At 38.9% G+C, this 22,500-nt stretch overlaps 2 protein-coding genes across 3 annotated transcripts in view; one reads left to right on the top strand and one right to left on the bottom strand.

Annotated features, from left to right (window-relative positions):
• txk (TXK tyrosine kinase) overlaps positions 1-7,172 on the bottom strand; it is an 11,561-nt gene extending 4,389 nt beyond the window's left edge. The window contains exons 1-10 of one of the 2 annotated variants that reach the window (XM_053642864.1): positions 6,743-7,172; positions 5,584-5,632; positions 5,358-5,421; positions 4,522-4,709; positions 4,086-4,145; positions 3,956-4,010; positions 3,523-3,602; positions 3,259-3,386; positions 731-805; positions 441-612 (exon numbers count right to left, since the gene is read on the bottom strand). In XM_053642864.1, coding sequence (XP_053498839.1) covers positions 441-612; positions 731-805; positions 3,259-3,386; positions 3,523-3,602; positions 3,956-4,010; positions 4,086-4,145; positions 4,522-4,709; positions 5,358-5,421; positions 5,584-5,632; positions 6,743-6,755 — 884 coding nt within the window. In that variant the 5' untranslated portion in view covers positions 6,756-7,172. Of the gene's footprint in view, positions 1-440; positions 613-730; positions 806-3,258; positions 3,387-3,522; positions 3,603-3,955; positions 4,011-4,085; positions 4,146-4,521; positions 4,839-5,357; positions 5,422-5,583; positions 5,633-6,145; positions 6,698-6,742 lie in introns of those variants that run through there. The other variant, XM_053642865.1, reaches the window with a different exon arrangement.
• Positions 7,173-10,183: 3,011 nt separating this feature from the next.
• tec (tec protein tyrosine kinase) overlaps positions 10,184-22,500 on the top strand; it is a 13,065-nt gene continuing 748 nt past the window's right edge. The window contains exons 1-18 of the mRNA XM_053642862.1: positions 10,184-10,511; positions 11,841-12,024; positions 12,105-12,356; positions 12,918-13,022; positions 13,279-13,360; positions 14,122-14,247; positions 14,490-14,533; positions 16,233-16,417; positions 16,544-16,609; positions 16,696-16,750; positions 17,072-17,148; positions 17,236-17,369; positions 17,793-17,867; positions 18,152-18,323; positions 19,734-19,950; positions 20,370-20,434; positions 21,068-21,186; positions 21,619-21,776. Coding sequence (XP_053498837.1) covers positions 12,219-12,356; positions 12,918-13,022; positions 13,279-13,360; positions 14,122-14,247; positions 14,490-14,533; positions 16,233-16,417; positions 16,544-16,609; positions 16,696-16,750; positions 17,072-17,148; positions 17,236-17,369; positions 17,793-17,867; positions 18,152-18,323; positions 19,734-19,950; positions 20,370-20,434; positions 21,068-21,186; positions 21,619-21,776 — 1,818 coding nt within the window. The 5' untranslated portion in view covers positions 10,184-10,511; positions 11,841-12,024; positions 12,105-12,218. The remainder of the gene's footprint in view (positions 10,512-11,840; positions 12,025-12,104; positions 12,357-12,917; positions 13,023-13,278; positions 13,361-14,121; positions 14,248-14,489; positions 14,534-16,232; positions 16,418-16,543; positions 16,610-16,695; positions 16,751-17,071; positions 17,149-17,235; positions 17,370-17,792; positions 17,868-18,151; positions 18,324-19,733; positions 19,951-20,369; positions 20,435-21,067; positions 21,187-21,618; positions 21,777-22,500) is intronic.

The following is a 22,500-nucleotide window of genomic DNA, read 5'->3' as shown; positions in this document are numbered from 1 at the left end:
TTTATTTAGCACTGCAGACCCCCACACAGGAAGTGGCTTAGTTTGTGTGTGTGTGTGTGTGTGTGTGTGTGTGTGTGATGGAGAGAAAGAGTGAGAGAAAAGAGAAAGCGTTCTCACACCAAGACTCAGGATGCTGTCTGTCCGTCCTTTTTCTCTCTCTGAGTCAGGTCTCTTCACATCTTTCTGCCCACTCTGTACACTTCCCATCAAACACACTAAAGTTTCCATTGTGTGTGAGTGTGTGTGTGTGAGTGTGTGTGTGTGTGTGTGTGTGTGTGTGTGAGTGTGTGTAATTTCCTTTATATGTTAATGTCAAATTAAGTTCGGTTTGAATTTACATACATGCAATCTTCTATACCTCTAAACGTCTGTACACAATTTGCGTCATAATTTCCTACTCACTGTGTGTGTGTGTGTGTGTGTGTGTGTGTGTGTCTCACATCATCACTTTGGCCTCCTCTATAAAGTCCTCTTCACTCATGGCTCCCTCTCTGATGGCTTTAATGGCCACCGTGTGCTGTGCTCTCCATTTTCCCAATCTCACCACTCCGAATTCTCCGCTCCCCAGCTCCTTCATGAAGGTCAGCTCACTCGGGTCAATCTCCCACTTATCTACACACACACATCATAAATGTACAGATTTCTATTTCTTACACACAGTGTTACCACGAAGTTACTATATAGTGTTATTACTAATATACACATAACAGTGTGTGTGTGTGTGTGTTACCTGAGCTAAATCCCGCAGTAGTAGGGATACACTGTTCCATTGGTCCAACAGGATAACGCAATCTTGTTACAAGACCTGTTCATTCAAATAAGGAAAAGAAGTGAAAATAAAAGTAGATTTACACCACAGCGTGGCTGAATCCTCCAATCTGATTGGTCAGTAGTTCCAGCTTTGATATAAATCACAGGTTTATAATAATGCACTATGGTTTCTATAGTAACAGCTCGTTCACAGGGATGTGTACATCACACGCTCCACATAATCTAAGACTAATAATAAACACATTCTTAAAACATGCTGTTGAGAGACAGAAAGAGAGAGACAGACAGTGAGAGAAAGAGATAGAGAGACAGTGTGAGAGAGAGACAGACAGCAAGAGAGAGAGAGACAGACAGTGAGAGAGAGAGCGAGAGAGACAGTGTGAGAGAGAGAGACAGACAGAGAGAGAGAGAGAGACAGACAGCGAGAGAGAGGGACAGACAGCGAAAGAGAGAAAGACAGCATGACAGGGAGAGAGAGAGACAGAGAGAGAGAGAGAGACAGCGAGAGAGTTAGAGACAGACAGCAAGAGAGAGAGAGTGTGAGAGAGAGAGAGAGACAGACAGCGAGAGAGTGAGAGAGAGAGACAGCATGAGAGAGAGAGACAGCATGAGTGAGAACGTGAGAGAGACAGTGTGAGAGAGAGAGAAAGAGAGAGACAGACAGCGAGAGAGAGAGAGACAGCGTGAGAGGGAGAGACAGCGAGAGAGAGAGAGACAGCGTGAAAGAGAGTGAGAGAGAGAGAGACAGACAGTGAGAGAGAGAGACAGTGTGAGAGAGAGAGAAAGAGAGAGAGACAGACAGCGAGAGAGAGACAGCGTGAGAGGGAGAGAGGGAGAGACAGCGAGAGAGAGAGAGCGAGACAGCGTGAAAGAGAGTGAGAGAGAGAGAGTGTGAGAGAGAGAGAGACAGACAGTGTGAGAGAGAGAGAGAAAGAGAGAGAGAGAGAGAGAGAGAAAGAGAGACAGCATGAGAGAAAGAGACAGCAAGAGAGATAGCGTGAGAGAGAGAGAGACGGCGTGAGAGAGCGAGACGGCGTGAGAGAGAGAGAGAGAGACGGCGTGAGAGAGAGAGAGACAGCGCGAGAGAGAGAGAGCATGAGAGAGAGCGAGAGAGAGCGAGAGACAGGAACTACCTCATCTCTCACACAACAACGTTCCACACCATTAACTGTAACTATAAATGGATTAAGAGTGTGACATCGTTGATAAAATTAAATTTGTAATAGTTTGAGGTAGAAGTGAAATAAAAATACTCCACATCAGCGTGGTGTGACTCATTTATCTCCACAATCCATCATGTTTTATTCCTCATGTAACCTTAAGGGTTCAAGATTTGACCTAGAATAAGATCTCCATGTCCTACAGCTCGTATTCATTTACGTGTGTAAAGAGGAAAGCTGCAGTCTAAAGATCATTGAGGTTACTGAGGACAGTGCCATGTAAAAACCATAAAGATGACTTTGGACCTCAGTTCATATGAGCAGGTATGCTATGATGGCTTTAGCAGTACAATTACTACAAACAGTTCTGCACTCAACTCTCCATCAGTGAACAGCGGAGAAGTTCAACAAAACAGACTCCATGTAGAAACTGTAATGAATTTCCTGTTTACATAACTGCACTATTTCACCATGTAGTATTAGCACATTTATAGAAGGGGTGTATTTATTTATAATCGCACTATCTGGTGTCACCCAGATGAGGACGGGTTCACCTTTGAGTCTGGTTCCTCTCAAGAATTCTTCCTCATATCGTCTCATTAGGGATAAATTCATACATTTAAAATCTATATCCTGAATTTATATATTTCTATGAAGCTGCTCTGGGACAATGTCCACTGTTAAACACGCTACACAAATAAAACTGGACTGAATCTGGAAAGGTAAAATGAGGAGAAATGAGAGTCCTGAATAAAATAACTGAATCCATAGTGGAGTTCAATAAAATAACACTGATGAGTGGAATTACAAATATATATTCAACACAATGCTACAGATGGAATAGTCTAGAAAATAAAACTTATTATAAAATAATTTTTAGAAAAAAATTAAATACAGTGATGATTTCTTCTGGTTTTGTGTATCTCGTACTAAATTTCAGAAATTAAAATAAAATCCTAGTCCTAGACGTACGTGAGAGTCTGATCTTCAGTTATTAGAAGAGTTTGGTTGCAGTTATTGCTGCTAAAGGCAGCACAAACAGTTTTTAAGTTTAAGGGGGCAATTAGTTTTTCACACGAGTGATAGGTGTTGGATCACTTTTTTATGCTTCAATAAAAAAGTATTGTGTGTTTACTCAGGTTTACTTTTTTATGTTGTATTTTGTTTGAAGATCTAAAACTATTGAGAATGAAACAGAAGAACAGAGGAAATCAGGATAGGGGCAGCACTGGAAGTTAAACAATAGTCTAGAATGTATAACAGAGTCCAGTATTAAACAGAATAACAATATAATGTAGATGTTGGAGGAGAAGACAAGTGCTGTTACCTGCGGCGTTGTGTTTGTGGTAATTAATCATCTCAGGAATGGAGCTGAAGATGTAATTCTCAGCCAGAAAGAACTTTCCCACTTCCGTCTGTTTTATCTGATAATGTTTCACATCTCCCAGGCTATCCCTGATCAATCAGTCAATCAATCAAACAATCAACTCAGCCAATCAGAACACACCATACTGTGCTCAGCCAATCAGAACACACCATACTGCTCTCAGAACACAGTGACATTAGTGAAAGGAGAGATATTATACTTTACCGTTTGGCCTTGGCGTAGACAGACACTGTGTAGCGATTTGGCTGGCTGGACTCTCTTACAATGAAACCACCATTTTTATCCTGACACACACACACATACACACACATACACACACATACACACACATACACACACATACACACACATACACACACAGTGGTGAAACAATAAACTGAAGTGTCCAATATTTCCCCTTATAAAGTTCCCTTTATCTCTCACTCCAATAAACACTTATAAAATAAACACAATAAAAACAGTTTTACCCACAATGCATTGCTGCAGTCTGACTGGAAACAGTCAGACTGCAGCAATGCATTGTGGGTAAACAGAGCTGCTGAGGTCTATAGTGAAGATGGATATGTTGAGATTTATGGGTAGATGGGTGAAAAGATTAATGTATTAATGTATAATTGGATGGAAGAATTCCACTTACCTCCCGTCTTAGCATATTTTCAGCTTCAGACCTGTTAATGCTCTTGCAGTACCACCTGTAACACCACACATACATGTTTAAAGTTCATGTCTGTGTGCACATGTGTGTGCATGTGTGTGATGTAACTCACTCGTTTGCCTCTATGTTGTGTTTTTCCGTGACATAGTTACTCGGGATGAAGCCTTTATTCCTGAGACACAGAGATACACTACAGTCACCAGCTGAGACACACACGCACATACACAGCAGTTTGTCCGTCGATTTCGACGAAGAAACAAAGACACTTTGGAAATGCCAATCAGCCTACCAGGACTCCGCACACACTCCACACACACAGGGCCACGGTGGGAATTGAACCCCCGACCCTGGAGGGGTGGAGGCGAACATGCTAACCACGTGCCCTGGAGGCGTGAGGCGAACATGCTAACCACTAAGCCACCGTGCCCCCACACATACACATACATACACACATAGCCACCGTGCCCCCACACATACACATACATACACACATAGCCACCGTGCCCCCACACATACACATACATACACACATACACACACACACATACCCGTGTTGGTCCTCTGCTCTCCACCACAGCTGGTCCTGTTTGTGGAGGATCCTGTACTCCTCTCCTCTCCTCAGGTTGAGGTCTGAACTCTCACATGCTGTGAAATCGTACAGAGCTACCACCATCACCTGCTCCTCAGCATCACTCACCGGAGGAGGTGGAGGGAGCTTCTTCATCGAGCGTTCCGGCTGCATGGAGGGAGGGACAGGTAGAGAATAAATGTTATAGCAGGAAGAAAGAGAGAAGAGAGGAGATGGAAGTTAAGATGGAGAGGAGGAAAAGAAGAAGAACAAGAGGAAGAAAAAAAACAAATAATACTGAAATGGAGGAGAGGAAATGGAAAGGAGAGAATAAACACAGTTAGGACATTAGTGAGTGCTATTAATTAAATGATAGGTGACTTAATAGATGGATGGATGGATAGATGGATGGATGGATAGATGGATAGATGGATGGATGGATTGATGGATGGATGGATGGATAGAGAGATGGATGGATGGATGGATGGATGGATACATGGATAGATGGATGGATGGATAGATGGATGGATGGATAGATGGATGGATTGATGGATAGATAGATGGATGGATAGATGGATGGATGGATGGATGGATTGTGGGATACATGGATGGATGGATAGATGGATGGATGGATAGATAGATGGATGGATGGATGGATACACGGATGGATGGATGGATGGATGGATTGATGGATGGATGGATGGATGTATGGATAGATGGATGGATGGATAGATGTATACATGGATAGATAGATGGATGGATAGATGGATGGATGGATAGATTGATGGATGGATAGTTTGATGGATAATTTCCTACTCTGTGTGTGTAGGATGAAGCGTTGTGTTCATCTCTGGAATTCAGATCCAAACGTGTGCTGGTGCTAAGAGACAAAAAGCAAATGAAAGAGACAAAAATATACAAAACATGCTGTATGTGAATGAATAGATAGATGGATAGACAGATGACAGGATGAAGGTATAAAATGGATGGATGGAAAGTAACTGTGTGTTTTTACAGATGCATTATGGGAAGGTTCTCTTACCGGGACTCTACAGAACAACAGCAGCAGAAGATGGAATAGATGGAATGACCTGATGAAGAACAGAGAGAGAGAGAGAGAGAGAGAGAGAGAGAGAGAGAGAGAGAGAAACAGAATAAGAAAGAAGAAAAAGAATCAGAAGTGAAAACCATTAAGATGATGTGCAAAATTATTGACACCCTTTGGTTTACTTTTGATCTACACAATAAAGTTTGATGTCATTTCACAAAGTTTTCTGACTGAAATTAAAAATAGCAGCAGCCAAGACTCAGTCAGAGTGTCTTTATCAACACGCTCAAAAGTTTGCACCCCCACTGACATCATCAGCTTAATGACTTTAAATGGGCATTACTGAGTCTAAAAACGTTAAATGTTTGGACCGTATTAAGAGTCGGTGACTTCAGTACAAAAGTCAAGTGAATATTTACACCGAGAAATTTACTCATATTAAATTACTTTGTAATGAGATTCAGATGGCATTCCGGAGTGTATTTACAGCCGAAACATAAATATTCAACATGACGGATTGTAGATACATAGAACGTTAACGCTGCTCCTAACTCACTCGAGAGGATATGAAGAAAAACGCAGAATCTCCTGCGTTACTTCTGAGGTTTGAATAAGGATGTGTGTTTTTTCAGTATTAAACCCTCACTGTATAAAATTAATTCATCTCGGGATATGTCTCACGTGTTGTTTAAGGCATGAAGTTTTAAAGTAACTCGAATTCTCCAGCAGTCGTGTGGAGGAGACAGAAGAGATGATATAACCAATAACCAACACCGACAACCAGCAAGCAGACAAAGAAACACACAGATATGTGGGAAAAAAGTGAAAAAACGAGTGTTAGAGGAGTAAAACACACACACACACACACACACACACACACACACACATACACCAGGAGATGCTGTGATAGACACGATGATCTCAGGACAGTTATTTTACTGAGACAACGCAAACACAACACAATCATTTCCACACATTAATACACAAACTAAACAATATGCTCCAGTAACACACTCCCTCACACAAATTGTAGCTTAATGTACCGACACGTATAATGTACACACACACACACACACACACACACACACACACACACACACACACACACACAAACACACAGAACACTTATATTATAGAACATTTATATACTTACTGGACTCAATCATCCTAACTTAGCTGAGAGCTGCTCACGAGTATGTGATAACAGTAACAGGTCATCTGTGTTTGTGTGTGTGTGAGTGTGTGTGTGTGTGTGTGTGTGTGTGTGTGTGTGTGTTTGTGCGTGTGTGCTTGTTAAAGGTGCAGGTTAAAGGTGTGTATGTGTGTTTGACTCTAGAGAGGCTGAATATGTGTCAGATCTGTGTGTGAGGCCACAATTTCAGCGGAACAGGATGACGTAGGATGCGTATACACACACACACACACACACACACACATACACACACACACACTTTGGGCTGAATCACACTGGGTACATGTAACACAGGATGTGAGATAGTGAGATGAGAGAATTGAGCAAGACTGAGAGGGAGGTAGACACACACACACACACACAGACACACACTTTTGCCTTGAGAGAATCAGCTACTGAGGTTAGTTGATGATTCCTCGTGCATGAATATAACTATATATCGCCCTCTCTTGGACTGATGGTGTAATTACCTACAGTTTCAGGTAAATAATAATAATTGTTATTAATAACAATTATTATTATCATTATTATTATTATTATTATTATTGTTGTTGTTGTTGTTGTTGTTGTTATTAAAGGGAGAGAGGGAAACTCCGGAAGTATACCCCCATTGTGAAACATGTTAAAACCTTAGTGAGAACTGTGACAGTGTGACGAGAGTGGGCAGACTCATTACAGACTCCTCATTATTACAGTCTCTTATTACAGACTACTCATTACAGACTCCTCATTATTACAGATTCCTCATTATTACAGACTCCTCATTACAGATTTCTCATAATTACAGACTCCTCATTATTACAGACTCTTCTTTACATATTTCTCATTATTACAGACTCTTCATTACAGATTTCTCATTATTACAGACTCCTCATTATTACAGACCCTTCATTACAGACTCCTCATTATTACAGACTCCTCATTCCAGATTTCCCATTTTTACAGACTCCTCATTATTACAGACTCTTCATTACAGACTCCTCATTATTACAGTCTCTTATTACAGACTACTCATTACAGACTCCTCATTATTACAGAATCCTCATTATTACAGACTCCTCATTACAGATTTCTCATAATTACAGACTCCTCATTATTACAGACTCTTCATTACAGACTCCTCATTATTACAGACTCTTTTTTACAGACTCCTCATTACAGTCTCCTCATTACAGACTCCTCATTATTTCAGAATCCTCATTATTACAGACTCCTCATTATTACAGACTCCTCATCAGAGACTCCTCATTACTACAGACTCCTCATTAGAGATTCCTCATTATTACAGACTCATCATTATTACAGACTCTTCATTACAGACTCCTCATTACAGACTCTTCATTATTACAGACTCCTCATTATTACAGACTCTTCAATGTCTTGGAATGTATTTGCTGCCCTTGCCACACAGGACTCCCACGCAGACAGTGACATCTGTTAATGACGTTGTTCACCATATTAATAGGTAGTGAAACCTGCCCAACACATCACAGGAACACATCTGCCCAACATTATGCGCATTTTTAAAAAACATTGCTTGCAGAGAGCGAGAGGTATTATCCAGGACACCTCTCATCCCCATCATGCACTGTTTGTATGTCTCCCATCAGGAAAACACTACAGAAGTCTGCGTTGTCACACAAACAGACTCATGAACAGCTTTTTCCCTTCAGCTGGACTAATGCTGAACTCAGCTTCTAAACATTAACCTCCAGCCTCCACTTAACAACTAAACATTAGCATTAAACACCACACTATACTGTATCATACATAGTATCGCTATTATCTGCAATTATTTGTAAGTGTTTGCACATTACTGCAATTCTCCATCATACTACAGTTATTTATATCAGACTGTTATTTGTATTTTATTGCTATTTGCACATCTGCATTTACTGTAACCCACTGCATCATATTACATGTTTACCCCTATCTGTGTACTGTTTATCTCAACCTACTGCATCTCAATTCCTGTTTATTGCATTTAACCTAATAGCCAGTAGCATCACTGGTCTGCATCATTCTGTTTACCTTTACCTGTACACTGGTACATCTTATCTTAACTAATCTCACCTTAACCTTATTTATTTCATTTCACTTATTTACTATTTGCACAGCTGGTTGGACGCTAACTGCATTTCACTGCCTCTATACTTGTAATAAAGTTAAACCAAACTGAACCGAACAGTGTCCAGGTGTAGGAAATCAGTATGCTGGTGAACAGGACGGTGTGAGTGGGAGTGTATTGTGGCGGCAATGTTTGGTAGGTTGTGGTTTACGGCGACACTGTTTGTAGGCAGTAACTCTGATTCCGTGACAGCTGTGCCCTAGAAACAGTGGGCAACACACACACACACACACACATATAAATATATATATATATATAATTTTTGAAAATATACACTCATTTCAGATCTGATGACTGCAACACTCTCCAAAACAGTTGGGACAGTCGACTGTTTACCGCTGTGTAACATCAGCTTTCTTTTTAATAACACTTATTAAGCGTTTGGACGTTTAGTGAAGACACCAATTGGTTAAGTTTAGCCAGTGGAATTTTCCCCATTCATAATTCGACACACACATATGTTGCTCCAAAATGTGTACATATCTTTCTGCATTACTGCTGCCAAGTTACCCATACCATGGGCCCTGACATGCCCTCATACCATGACAGATGCTGGCATTTGGACCTGATGCTGATAACAGCTCAGACGGTCCTTTTCTTCTTTGGAATCTATTTTACCTTTTTTGAGAAACAACCAAGTGAAAATAAAAAGTGTGCCCTTCCATCCACACTCTCTCTCTCTCTCTCGCTCTCTCTCTCTCTCTATCTCTCTCACACACACACACACACACACACACACACACAATTGTAAGACTCCTAATTAATTTCTCCTCTATGTGTTTCTTTTCTTCTTTTCACAAAGGGACCAAGATTTTTGTTTTACTTTCATACCCATGTGGTCAGTGAACAGGATGTGGTACCTGTGAAGAGGTAAACAAACACACACACACACACACACACACACACACACACACACATACACACACACACATATTCACCTGCACTTTTGCGATGAAAGACTTGGTTTATGAGTTAGTTCATCATTCCTAACAGAAACAGAAATATCAACTCCTCTGAGTCTGATGATGATTTAAATAACCAGCTGGAGTTTCTGTTATTACTTTAATATTATCATTATTATTGTTTTACGAGAAACAGAGAGAGAGAAATGTTCAGATTTGTTATGAATAAGAATAAAACATTCTTTATTCTGAATTTGACTCAGAGGGAGAGATGTTATTTACAGTGTGCTCTTATTTGCTAGTCAAATTAGAAGCAGTGTAGATCGACCACGACCACACACACACGCACACACACACACACACACACACACACACACACACACACACACAAACACACACTGTAGCACCTGCCATGCAACTGTGTATGTGAGAGAGAGAGATAGAGAGAGAGATAGAGTGAGCCCACAGAAGCCAACACATGCATATACTTTGCCTACTTTGTCATTTCTCACACTTGATTTCCCCCCATACCAAACAACCCCTCACCCACACCCACCCAACACACACACACACACACACACACACACACACACACTTCCGTTCTGAAAGCGGTTGTGAGCTGGACTCCTGCTAGTTACTTCCTGGTTGTGGTGTGCAGTTGGATTTCAGATTAAACACCGCTCTGCGCCTGAACACTGAGGTAAAAACTCTTTCTTTTTTTAAATTTTCCTTAAAGTGTTAAAGTGTGTGTGAGAGGTGTGTGAAGTGTGTCTGAGTGGAGTTAAGTTCTGGTACACAACATCTCTTGTCTGAGGGATTCAGTAAAGCTGAACATTCGACACACTCTTCGAGAACTTTGAACTCATGAGACTGTGATTTACTGCGGAGACACTGACCTTCACTAATACTAACACAATATTTAAACAAACATTAACACACATTTAAAACACAATCATCATGAATGTCTTTAACATAGTGAAGCACTGACGGAGGAAACGTACACAGAACATCAACACCAGCAGTACTAATGAACACCTTTAATGGTTTAACCTTTAATAATGGTTTAATTATTCTGTTAAATTTAATCAGTATTTAATAAAAGTGTGTATTTAATAAGTATTTAGTATGTATTTAATAAAAGTGTGTCAAGTACTTATAGGAAATTAACATTGAATATAAATCTACAGTTTTGACTTGTATGACATTTAATCAACACACACGTTTAATTTTAATAGTTGCAGTGTTCTATTAACACCTAAAGGGTTGAATTAATTTACATAAATTTACATTTAATTAAATTAGTATATTTATTTTATGTATATATGATGTTAGCTTAATTTTCTTAAATTGCTTTGTTCAGGTAAATCTGAATGCGTTTAACATCTGCAGTGTTTACAAAAAAGCCTTTTGTTCAGATGATATCAAAATTCTCAACACAAAATAACAGTTATTATAGTAAAGTGTATAAAAATACATGTTTTAATTTCCTCTGGTTTAGATGACTGTAATTGACTTTAGATTGGTGTACGCTGTATCAGCAATGCTTCTGTCAATCGTTTACAGTTAGTTCAATTACAGCTGCAAGGTTTGGTATAAAGTTTACAGTAAATTTACTGGCAGCTGCCTGTAAAGTACTTTATAAACATATTTAAAGTACTGTAATATCTTTACATCATTTCTTCCTCCCCTATTTTTTCCTTTTTATTTAATTAATTTATTTATTTTCACAGTAATCAGCTGTAAATTTAGCTGTAAATAAATGTATTATATTTTTTACAGTTTAAAGTTTTAAAGGCTAAAATCACATTTTTATAAATTGTTTTTTTAACCTGTTCTCGTCTATTCTTTTTTTTTTTTTTTACATTATATTTTATGTCCAGCACTTTGGTCAACTTTTGTTGTTTAAGACGTGTTTTATCAATAACATTTACTTACTTTACACCTATAAAAATAGTTATCTATAGTAAGGTGTGTAAAAAGCAGTGCAGTATAGTAACGCCTGTAGTGTTTCTGGTCTCTGTTATGACAGATCATCCACATACAGCGCCGACCCTGATGAGTGACGTGACTCTTTACATCTTTGAACCCTGACATCCTATCAGTCTGCTAATGACATCACAGTTGTGAATCAACGGATACGAGAAACATCTTTATGACTGAGCGATAATTCACTGGATCCGGACGACCATAATCTTATCCTCTGAAGATGAAAGGTAACTACACGCCATGTTAATCTGTTAAATTAAATGTACTGTGTTACATGAAACATACTGTGTGTCTCCCATGTCCCCAGTCCATGTGTATGAGTGTATGAATGTGTGTGAGCGCGTGTGAGTGTGTATGAGTGCGTGTGAGAGTGTGTGTGTCTGATGTAGATGGCAAATCCGAACGTGTTTAGAGCTCAGAGATGAGTTTCGAAGCCATTCTGGAGGAGACTCTTATCAAGCGGTCACAGCAGAAGAAGCGAACTTCGCCACTCAACTATAAAGAGCGAGTGTTTGTCCTCACCAAGAGCAGACTGACGTACTACGAGGGACGCGCCGAGGTCAGCACTCGCACGCTTTACCGCAGTATTACGTTACGTTTCACGTCTCACCCTCACTACTGTGTTGTGTACTTCATTTACCATTCAGAAATCATCACTTTCCCTGATATTCAGAAATTCAGTTTGGATTCATTTCATCAAACAATTCTATTAATAAGTAATAATAATATATAAACATAATTAATAATTAATAACATTAATATGTAATATTAACAACATTATAATATGTAACAACATTAATAATAATTTCATAATCATGTATTTTAGACTATATAAGAAATATATACGCATGACTGTACTACTTTCTTTCTTTCTTTCTTTCTTTCTTTAAGTTTATTTACTGATTTATTGCTTTATTAACTCCAGGAACTCCAGATACTCGGGGAAAAACTCCCTCATTTTCACGCTACTATTTATCACACACAGTCAGTTACGTTCCTGTAGATTTGAGGACCTGCATCCAGTCCCCACAAGTCCAACAGTACCAGAATGTATGTGTGTTCATAAGATTCTCAAGCCTTGTGTGTGTGTGTGTGTGTGTGTGTGTGTCTGTGTGTGTAGAAAAAGTTTAGGAAGGGCTCCATCGACCTGCAGCGTGTCAGGTGTGTTGAGATCGTAAGAAATGGAGGTTTGGTCATCCCGTGTGAAAATAAATACCCCTTCCAGGTAAATCAGCAACATGCACTGTGGGTCATGTGACTAATCACCCCCTCGTCACACACACACACACACACACACTGCAGGTCATGTAAATAATCGATCCTAATCTCTTGTTCTCTTTCTGTCTCTTTTTCTGTTATTCCTCTTTCCTTTACCCTTTCACTCTTCATCTTTCTTTCTTTTTTCCTTTCTCAATATCTTACCCTTTTCTGTCTCTCTCTCTCTCCTCTCTCTCTCTCTCTCTCTCTCTCTCTCTCTCTAGGTGGTTTATGATACGAACACTCTGTATATTTTTGCTCCCAGTAATGAGAGCAGGAGTGCGTGGGTACAAAACATGAAGGAGGGTTAGTTCACACACACACACACACACACACACACACACACACACACACACATACACACGCACACACACACAGGAGTTATAACAACAACTAGCTAATTTGATAATTATTAGTCCATTAAGCTAATTTTGGCAATTTGAGGACAGGATTGATGACATCACATCCTGCTTTCAGAAGCTTTGTAGGAAGTCACACTTCACTCTGTGTGTGTGTGTGTGTGTGTGTGTGTGTGTGTGCTGATGCAGTCATGTGTTTCAAAGAAGAAGTAAAGTAAGAAACCGAAAGAGGAAGCACAGAGTTTATGTTCCATCCAGATAACACTATTCCTCCGTCCTCCATCACTCCATCCTTGAGTTAATTAGCACTGAGACAGATGCAGTGTTTAGCACAGATCTGTAGCTCCGCCCACACAACCGTCATACTGACTCATTAACAGGGCAGTCCTTTATTGTCACTGAACCTCAAACTGATAAACTGGCAGCCGAGTGTGGATTCCAAAGAAACGAGGATGAATTCACGCTCACTGTTTACATCAGGGGCAGAGGCACAGCATTTTGTAAAAGTGAAAAAATGTATTACATTAATCAGCATCTGAAAATATTTGAAAAATGAAGTTTTGCTGGACAAACTCTGGACACGTCCACAAGAGCCAAACTGACTAATCTCTCCTTAAAGTGAATATAGAGTGGAGACACCTGAGGCGTGTATCAGGTTTCATGATTCTGACCTTTGAACTTAAGCACTTGTTTTTCTTAACGTTGCAGAGATAAAGAACAATCCTCAGATCGTAACAAAGTTCCACCCACAGTTCTGGCAGGGGGAGTGGCTGTGCTGCGGTCAGGAGGATAAACTTGCTCTGGGCTGTGAGGAGTACAACCTGTTCGGAGACAGTGAGACAAAACACACACACACACTCACACACACACTAATCTTATGAGGACCTTCCACTATGCAGCAAAACATTCCACTTTCGGGGAAAAAATCATTTTGTTCTTGTGGGGACCTTCCAGATGTTCAAAACTGTCCTACTGGAGACATTTCATCCTCACCAAGATATAAACACACACACACACACACACACACACATACACATACACAGATTACATTTACCACATTGTCCGTTTCCTTTCAGTTTCACGGAAACCGCTTCCCCCTATTCCTAGTGCAGAGTCCAAAGTAAGTAAAGACACACACACACACACACACACACACACACACACACACACAATATGACACTAATTTAATTATATTATATTATGATGAATGATAGTTTTTTTCTATGGTAATTGTATAAGTTATTATAATATATATATCACATTTTATTGTTACAGTACGAGCTCGGACCTTTACACTTTCTACATTATTCAACGTTTATCAACTTCATTTTATTGCTAAGACGTTTTAACTTAAATCTCTCACCATGAATGAACAGAAACTGTACTGTATGTGGGTACGATAGAAACTCTGACCTCACTGTGCACTTTTACATCCCTGTTTGTAATTCACACACTGTTATGATTTGTTTTTATTTTTGGGAAGTGGTTTGACCCAGCAAACAGGTTGGATGGTTTCATTTTTACAAAAATGCTGGGCTAAATTTATTTCATAAATGAGTTAATATACTTAAGGTTATTTTTACCTTTTGAATATGTCAGATGTACCGCATTACAGACAAATATGTCAACATGGTCTCTCCGTTATTTATACACAAGAAGGTGTTCAGAAATGTATTGCTAGGGCTGCTAAAGTGGTGTTTATATATAGTCTTTGAAGTAAATGACTCAAATAAGTCATATATTTAAGACGAAAACGTCAGATTTTGATCAAAGGAGACATTCAAAAAATTGAGTAACCAACCTACAATCCAGTGGCGTTACAAACGCCAAGTTCGCCAAAGCTAACAAAGATAGCGGTGCATTTAGTGTCATTTAAACTGGACTGTTGTCGCACATTTCTGCTGTTTCTAGTGTACAATAATGTTTTTATGGATAAATTTATTGATATGAATCTTATTTCTCCAAATATTTCTTATTTCTGTCCGTGTGAAAGCCGCTACCTCCACCTGAGACGAATTCAAACAGCCCGCTCTGAGCTGATTTGACCCAAGGAGCTGGGCTGAGGTGTCGGGGGGGAGGAGGGGGGTAGTGGGAAGGGGAGGTACTGATTCACCTGTCAGTGACAATGAACAGTGAACATAAACTATTAACCATTACATTTGTAAATATTTTAGAGTTAAAGTAATTGAATGAATTCGAAGAACATTTTATTTTAATTTCTATTTCTAAAATAAATTCTAAAAATGTAATTACCTATCATTATTAATGAACAATTGTAATTATTAAATAACAAAACATGTATAATAATTTTATTGTGGAACTCGTATCAGATTTAAGGATTTAAGGAAGTTACAGAAGGAACATCATGAGACAAAATATTGTGTTTGTACAAAAAGAAAATAGCAGTAATAAAGAACAAGTAATAAGCATTCATAATCATATAAAGAACAAGTGTTTATTCTATAAATACTGTACCTAAAGTATATGCACTATGAAAGTGTATATATTACAAACCTCTAATGCACTTTAAAGAAATGTAAACAAGTGTAATAAAAGCATTGTACTCATTTGTACTGTTACTGCTGTGTATTTACAGCTTTCTGGATCATTATAATATATAATTAATTTAATTTACTGTAATTACGGTGTATTCTATTTAGCATTTAGCATAGTTTTATCAATCTATCTATCTATATCTATCTATCTATCTATCTATCTATCTATCTATATATATATATATATATATATATATATATATATATATATATATATATATATATAATATGCTAACTTTCTTTCCACATAATTCTTTCTTGCAGTCTCGACGCCCACTGCCCCAACCTCCACCAAATGAGGAAGAGGAGGAGCCTAAGGAGGAAGTGGTCATTGCACTGTATGATTTTGAGGGAGCGGAAAGTCAGGACCTCACACTGCGTCAGGGGGAGGAGTATGTCATCATCGAGAAGTGTAATGTCAACTGGTACAAAGCACGCAACAAATACAAGTAAGTGTGTGTGTTTGTGTGTGTGTTTGTGTGTGATTAAAGCACTTCATACAGTGTATAGAAATTTACAGTAATAGTACTGTACACTAATGTATGATCTGTGTGTGTTTGTGTGTGTGTGTTCAGGGAGGAAGGCTACATTCCCAGCAACTACGTGACCCCAAAGCAGCCAGATAATTTGGAGCAGTTTGTGTAAGTTAACAATAAAATAAAAATAATTTGGTAAAATAATCTAATACAATTTAACCTGAACATTACTTTGTGTGTGTGTTTTTCAGGTGGTACTGCAAAAATGTGAACCGCAACAAAGCAGAGGAGCAGCTAAGGAGAGAGGTGTGTGTGTACGTGTGTGTTTGCATGGAATACACACATCATAGTATTGAAAATACTTTCTAATAATAAATCCACTAAAGGAGTTTGTGTCTAGACAGTGAGACATACATGTGCAGGTACTGAAACCAGTCAGAGATATAACACACACACACACACACACACACACGCACACACACATACACGCAGACACACACAATAGGTCAAAAGGCTGTTTCAGTTCACATACAGTGTGGGAACTAATCCATATTGAATCTGTATTTTAATGTATGCATATCTGAGTGTATATATAATATAAGCTGATGTGTGTGTGTGTGTTTTCAGGATAAAGAGGGAGGGTTCATGGTGCGAGAATCCAGTTCCGGTGCCTACACTGTTTCTCTATACACAAAATCTTTGAGGTAAGTTATATAACACACACACACACACACACACACACACACACACACACACACAAACACACACACTCATTGTGTTTATGTTTGCAGTGATGGAGGCTCAGCGATTAGACATTACTACATTAAGGAGACTCAGAGCTCACCTAAACAGTTTTACCTGGCGGAGAAACACCTGTTCAACAGCATTCCTGAAGTCATAGAGTACCACAAACACAACGCAGCAGGTAACACACACACACACACACACACACACATACAGAGGAATGGGCTATCTGCCTTTTTCCACATACATGAGCTAACAGATACATATGATTGGCTAGTGTCGCTGTGATTGACAGGGGAGAGAGAGTAAGCCCCTCACACCCAGACAGCACGGCCAGTTCTGTTCTCTTGGACTCCCAGTCATGGGATTCAGACTCTGACAGTCAGAGTCACAAGGCAGTGTTACAGAAAGCTGGATTTAATCCTATATCTGAACTGTGTTTAAATAAAGAATGACAGATGAGTCATGAAGTGAAATAACGAGCAGAACATGAACATAAGCACAAAGATGAAGTACCCCAGAGATCCCTTAACCACTCTGTAACGTCAAGCTGACGTGGTCTGTTGGTCTGTGTGTGTGTGTGTTTGTGTGTGTTTGTGTGTAGGTTTGATGACCAGACTGCGTTATCCAGTAAATAGACATAACAGAGCAGCACCAACAACAGCAGGATTCAGCTATGGTCAGTATCTCTCTCTCTCTCTCTTTCTTTCTCTCTCTCTCTCTCTCTCTCTCTCTCTCTCTCTCTCTCTCACACACACACACACACACACACACACACACACACACACACACACACACACGCACACACACACACACACACAGACCAACAGACCACGTCAGCTTGACGCACACACACACACACAAATTTACTATCACTGCACTATTAAATTATAATAAACCAGTGTATAATAATGAAAGCCATACATTTACTTTGTGTGTGTGTGTGTGTGTGTGTGTGTGTAGATAAGTGGGAGATTAACCCATGTGAGCTGACCTTCATGAAGGAGCTGGGCAGTGGGCAGGTCGGAGTGGTGCGACTGGGAAAATGGAGAGCGCAACACAAAGTGGCCATTAAAGCCATCAGAGAGGGAGCCATGAGTGAAGAGGATTTTATAGAGGAGGCCAAAGTGATGATGTGAGACACACACACACACACACACACACACATGCACACACACACAAAGAGGCTGTAATGCATTGTCAGTACATGTATCTGTATTTGGTTTTGAACAGGAAGTGGGTGTGGCCTAAAACGGAAGGCTAGTAGAAACGTGAGCCGTGTCAGCATGGTGTGTGAATTCAGGCTCTGACAGTTTCTCAACCTCTCCATTAGAGATGTGCGCTGGACTGCTTTATTAATCACGTACTTATTATTGTCTTTGTTCTGCTTGTAATATTTTCTAACAAATTTAGTTGGTTTTATTTCCAAACAGTATGAAAAGTGTAATGTAATCCACTGCAGCTCTGCCCACGCAGTTACTAAGGATGAACGCTGAACGCTGGAAATGCATCATGCAGCGACACACACTCATGTTAATTACTATCACACACACTTATATTACTATCGTTGTGTGATCCCATATGGAAAAGCAGAATATTTTCAAGTATAACATGTGCAGATGTTTTGTTTTTTTTTTTATACGTACAGCTTGCACTATGAACATTGAAAAATATATTGCAGCACTGTGATTGGTTGTAACTGTGAATTTAGTTCCATGGATTTCACATATACTGACATGTTTATAATGATGATTTATAATTAACACATCACCTCGGGGCAGACATGTTTTTCCACTATTTTCATGAAGAACAGTAGAGACTTGTGTATTGTTGTGTAAAGATTTAATTGTGTAGAACAGGCATGTGATTGCTCTTCTCGGTTTATTCTGGTAGTGCTAGTGGTTAGGAGTAAAATGTCATGTACTGTACACAGTGTTATGGAGTCACAGCGTTAGTGAGTTTTTCAGGTTTGGAGGTACAAGTATGCTACATACTTTAGCTAGTCAGCATTTCAGTTATATATATATATATATATATATATATATATATATATATATATATATATATATATATATAAGGGTCGGGGGTTCGATTCCCAACGTGGCCCTGTGAGTGTGGAGTTTGCATGTTCTCCCTGTGCTGCTGGGGATTCCTCCGGGTACTCTGGTTTCCTCCCCCAGACCAAAGACATGCATGATAGGCTGATTGGCATGTCTAAAGTGTCTGTAGTGTATGAATGGGTGTGTGAATGTGTATGTGATTGTGCCCTGAGATGGATTGGCACCCTGTCCAGGGTGTACCCCGCCTCGTGCCCGATGCTCCCTGGGATAGGCTCCAGGGAGCCTATATATATATATATATATATATATATATATATATATATATATATATAAAACAGCTCATGGAAACATACCAAAGATGTATTGGACAACAACGTTTGGACATCATGTTTCTGTATTTTAAGGAAACAGTTGCTCAGATAACTATAGAAAGTATATACGATCTTTATATATTTACTGTGTGTTTTTTGTCTGTTTATACCCAGGAGTCTGTCCCATCCGAAGCTGGTTCAGTTATACGGTGTGTGTACGCAGCAGAGGCCCATCTACTTGGTGACGGAGTTCATGGAGCTCGGTTGTCTCCTCAATTACATTCGGCAGCGCCGAGGTTCCTTCAGCCCTCAAAATCTGCTCAGCATCTGCCACGATGTCAGCCAGGGCATGCAGTACCTGGAGGCGAACAGATTCCTCCACCGAGATCTGGTCAGTATATCAGTATGTATGTCAGTATAAAAAAAGTAAAAATCTAAATAGGACCTCTATATCTATATTACATTTAATTTCATCTAAAGTACAATATCTGTATAATTTCACAAATACATACAATTACAACAATGCAGTGAATAAATAATGGACGTTCTCTCAGGATATTATTTACATATTGCATTAATGATGTATTAGTAGTACACTATTTACACTGTGCACACTACGGCTACTATCTACAAATAAACAGTACATTGTACCTCCTGAGGCGGTTAGATATATTTACAAACACTCTTTATTTTAAGATGGGGGGGTTAAGGGGGGTACTGGAAATGTAGCTTGGAATTTAAATACACACATTCTAGACTTCGTAAAGGAATATATACATAAATATTTTAATTATTACTGTCCGTCCACAGGCTGCTAGAAACTGCCTCGTCAGCGACTCACATGTGGTGAAAGTGTCAGACTTCGGCATGGCCAGGTACAACTGACTCTAAAATTACTCCTGTCCACAGGTACAACTGACTCTAAAATTACACATGTCCATAGGTACAACTGACTCTAAAATTACACCTGTCCACAGGTACAACTGACTCTAAAATTATACATACCCACAGGTACAACTGACTCTAAAATTACACCTGTCCACAGGTACAACTGACTCTAAAATTACACATGTCCACAAGTACATCTGACTCTAAATTTACTCCTGTCCACAGGTACAACTGACCCTAAAATTACACATGTCCTCTATTACAAATGACTCTGAAATTACACATGCCCACAGGTACAACTATCTCTAAAATTACACCTGTCCACAGGTACAACTGACTCTAAAATTACACCTGTCCACAGGTACAACTGACTCTAAAATTACACCTGTCCACACAGCCTTTTCACTGTCTTTATTGCCTTATAAAGTGTATATAGCGTATACATGTTATATAAAATGTAATGAGGTAATAAAGGGAATAAAAAAACTGAAAAAACCTGAACACTGGACAGTTGTGTAAATTACAGAATATACAGGCAAGCTGTCAAATCCAGGACTATTTTCGTTTACAACTTACAGAAATATCTAATAAACTCTGACGTACAACATCTCAACTTCCAGATACGTTCTGGATGATCAGTATCTCAGTTCCTCAGGAGCAAAGTTTCCAGTGAAGTGGTCTCCACCTGAGGTCTTTAACTTCTGTCGATACAGCAGCAAGTCTGATGTCTGGTCTTTCGGTGAGGTTCTTAGTTTTCTCTACATGAAAGCTTCAGAATAAGTTATACTAAATAATACCTTATAAAACAAAATATTAAAAATGCTTTATAATTTATGACATTAGCTTAATGTCAGATACTATAAATGTTCTACTCTAAAAACCTGTCCACAGGTACATCTGACTAACATCATCATTTTAGAAACCAGCATTCATAAGTAGATTTATAGAACTGTTTATTAAGGTATTGTACAAGTACATTTTTATTCCCCAAGGTACACCTAAATACGTTTTAAAGGTGCATCCATATATCTGGGAATTAGTTTAATTTAACTATTAATTATATTAAATACTGTATTCTGAGGTGTTTTTTTTATTTGATGTTCAGTAAGATTAGCACAGGTTAGCCTGTACTCCTGTTAATATAATAATAAATTCGTTTTGGTGTCCTCAGGTGTGTTGATGTGGGAGGTGTTCACCGAGGGGAAGATGCCGTTTGAGAACAACATGAACCACGAGGTCGTGACCATGGTGATGCAGGGTCATCGCCTCTATCGCCCCAAAAAAGCTGCGCCGCACATCTACGAAATCATGCAGCACTGCTGGCAGGAGGTGAGACGCAACTACAGTGGATATAAAAAGTGTACACACCACTGTTTAAATGGCAGGTTGTGTACATTTTCTCTTTTTTTCCCCCTAAAATGATTTTTTAATTAATAGATTAAAATTTCACAATAAAGGCAGAAAAAGTTCTGATATGATTTATCTTGGTTTCATTTTTTTACATCACAAAAACCTGCCATTTTAACAGGGGTGTGTAAACTTTTATAGCTACAATAATCTGTAAATAATCTATTTTCTGTGTAAGAAAGGTTTATTATCAAGAAACAAATAAAATCTTCACTTCAACACCGAATCATCATCTAGTTATTAGAAAGGAGAATCACATCTGGATTTAATGAATGAAATTAACTTTATTCATTATTTAAAATCTGTTCATTTTACAGAGAAGTGAATATTTTATACAAATTTACAAAATGCCTCTTCAGTACCATTAACACACCGCAGGGTTTAACACCATGATTTGGAGGTGTGTGTGTGTGTGTGTGTGTGTGTGTGTGTGTGTGTGTGTGTGTGTGTGTGTGTGTGATGTTCACAACCATAGGAAGTGTGTGTGTGTGTGTGTGTGTTGGGGGGTGGGGGTAGAGAGTTGTTTCAACTTTCTTTGTTCTAGTTGGTTAACTTTTAACATATAAAATCATATTTTAACATATAAAATCATATCTCTCTATCTATCTATCTATCTATCTATCTATCTATTTATCTGACTATCTAT

This window comes from Ictalurus furcatus, chromosome 15 (assembly GCF_023375685.1).
Source record: "Ictalurus furcatus strain D&B chromosome 15, Billie_1.0, whole genome shotgun sequence".
Taxonomy (NCBI): Eukaryota; Metazoa; Chordata; class Actinopteri; order Siluriformes; family Ictaluridae; genus Ictalurus; species Ictalurus furcatus.
This window is presented reverse-complemented; position numbering and strand designations above follow the sequence as displayed.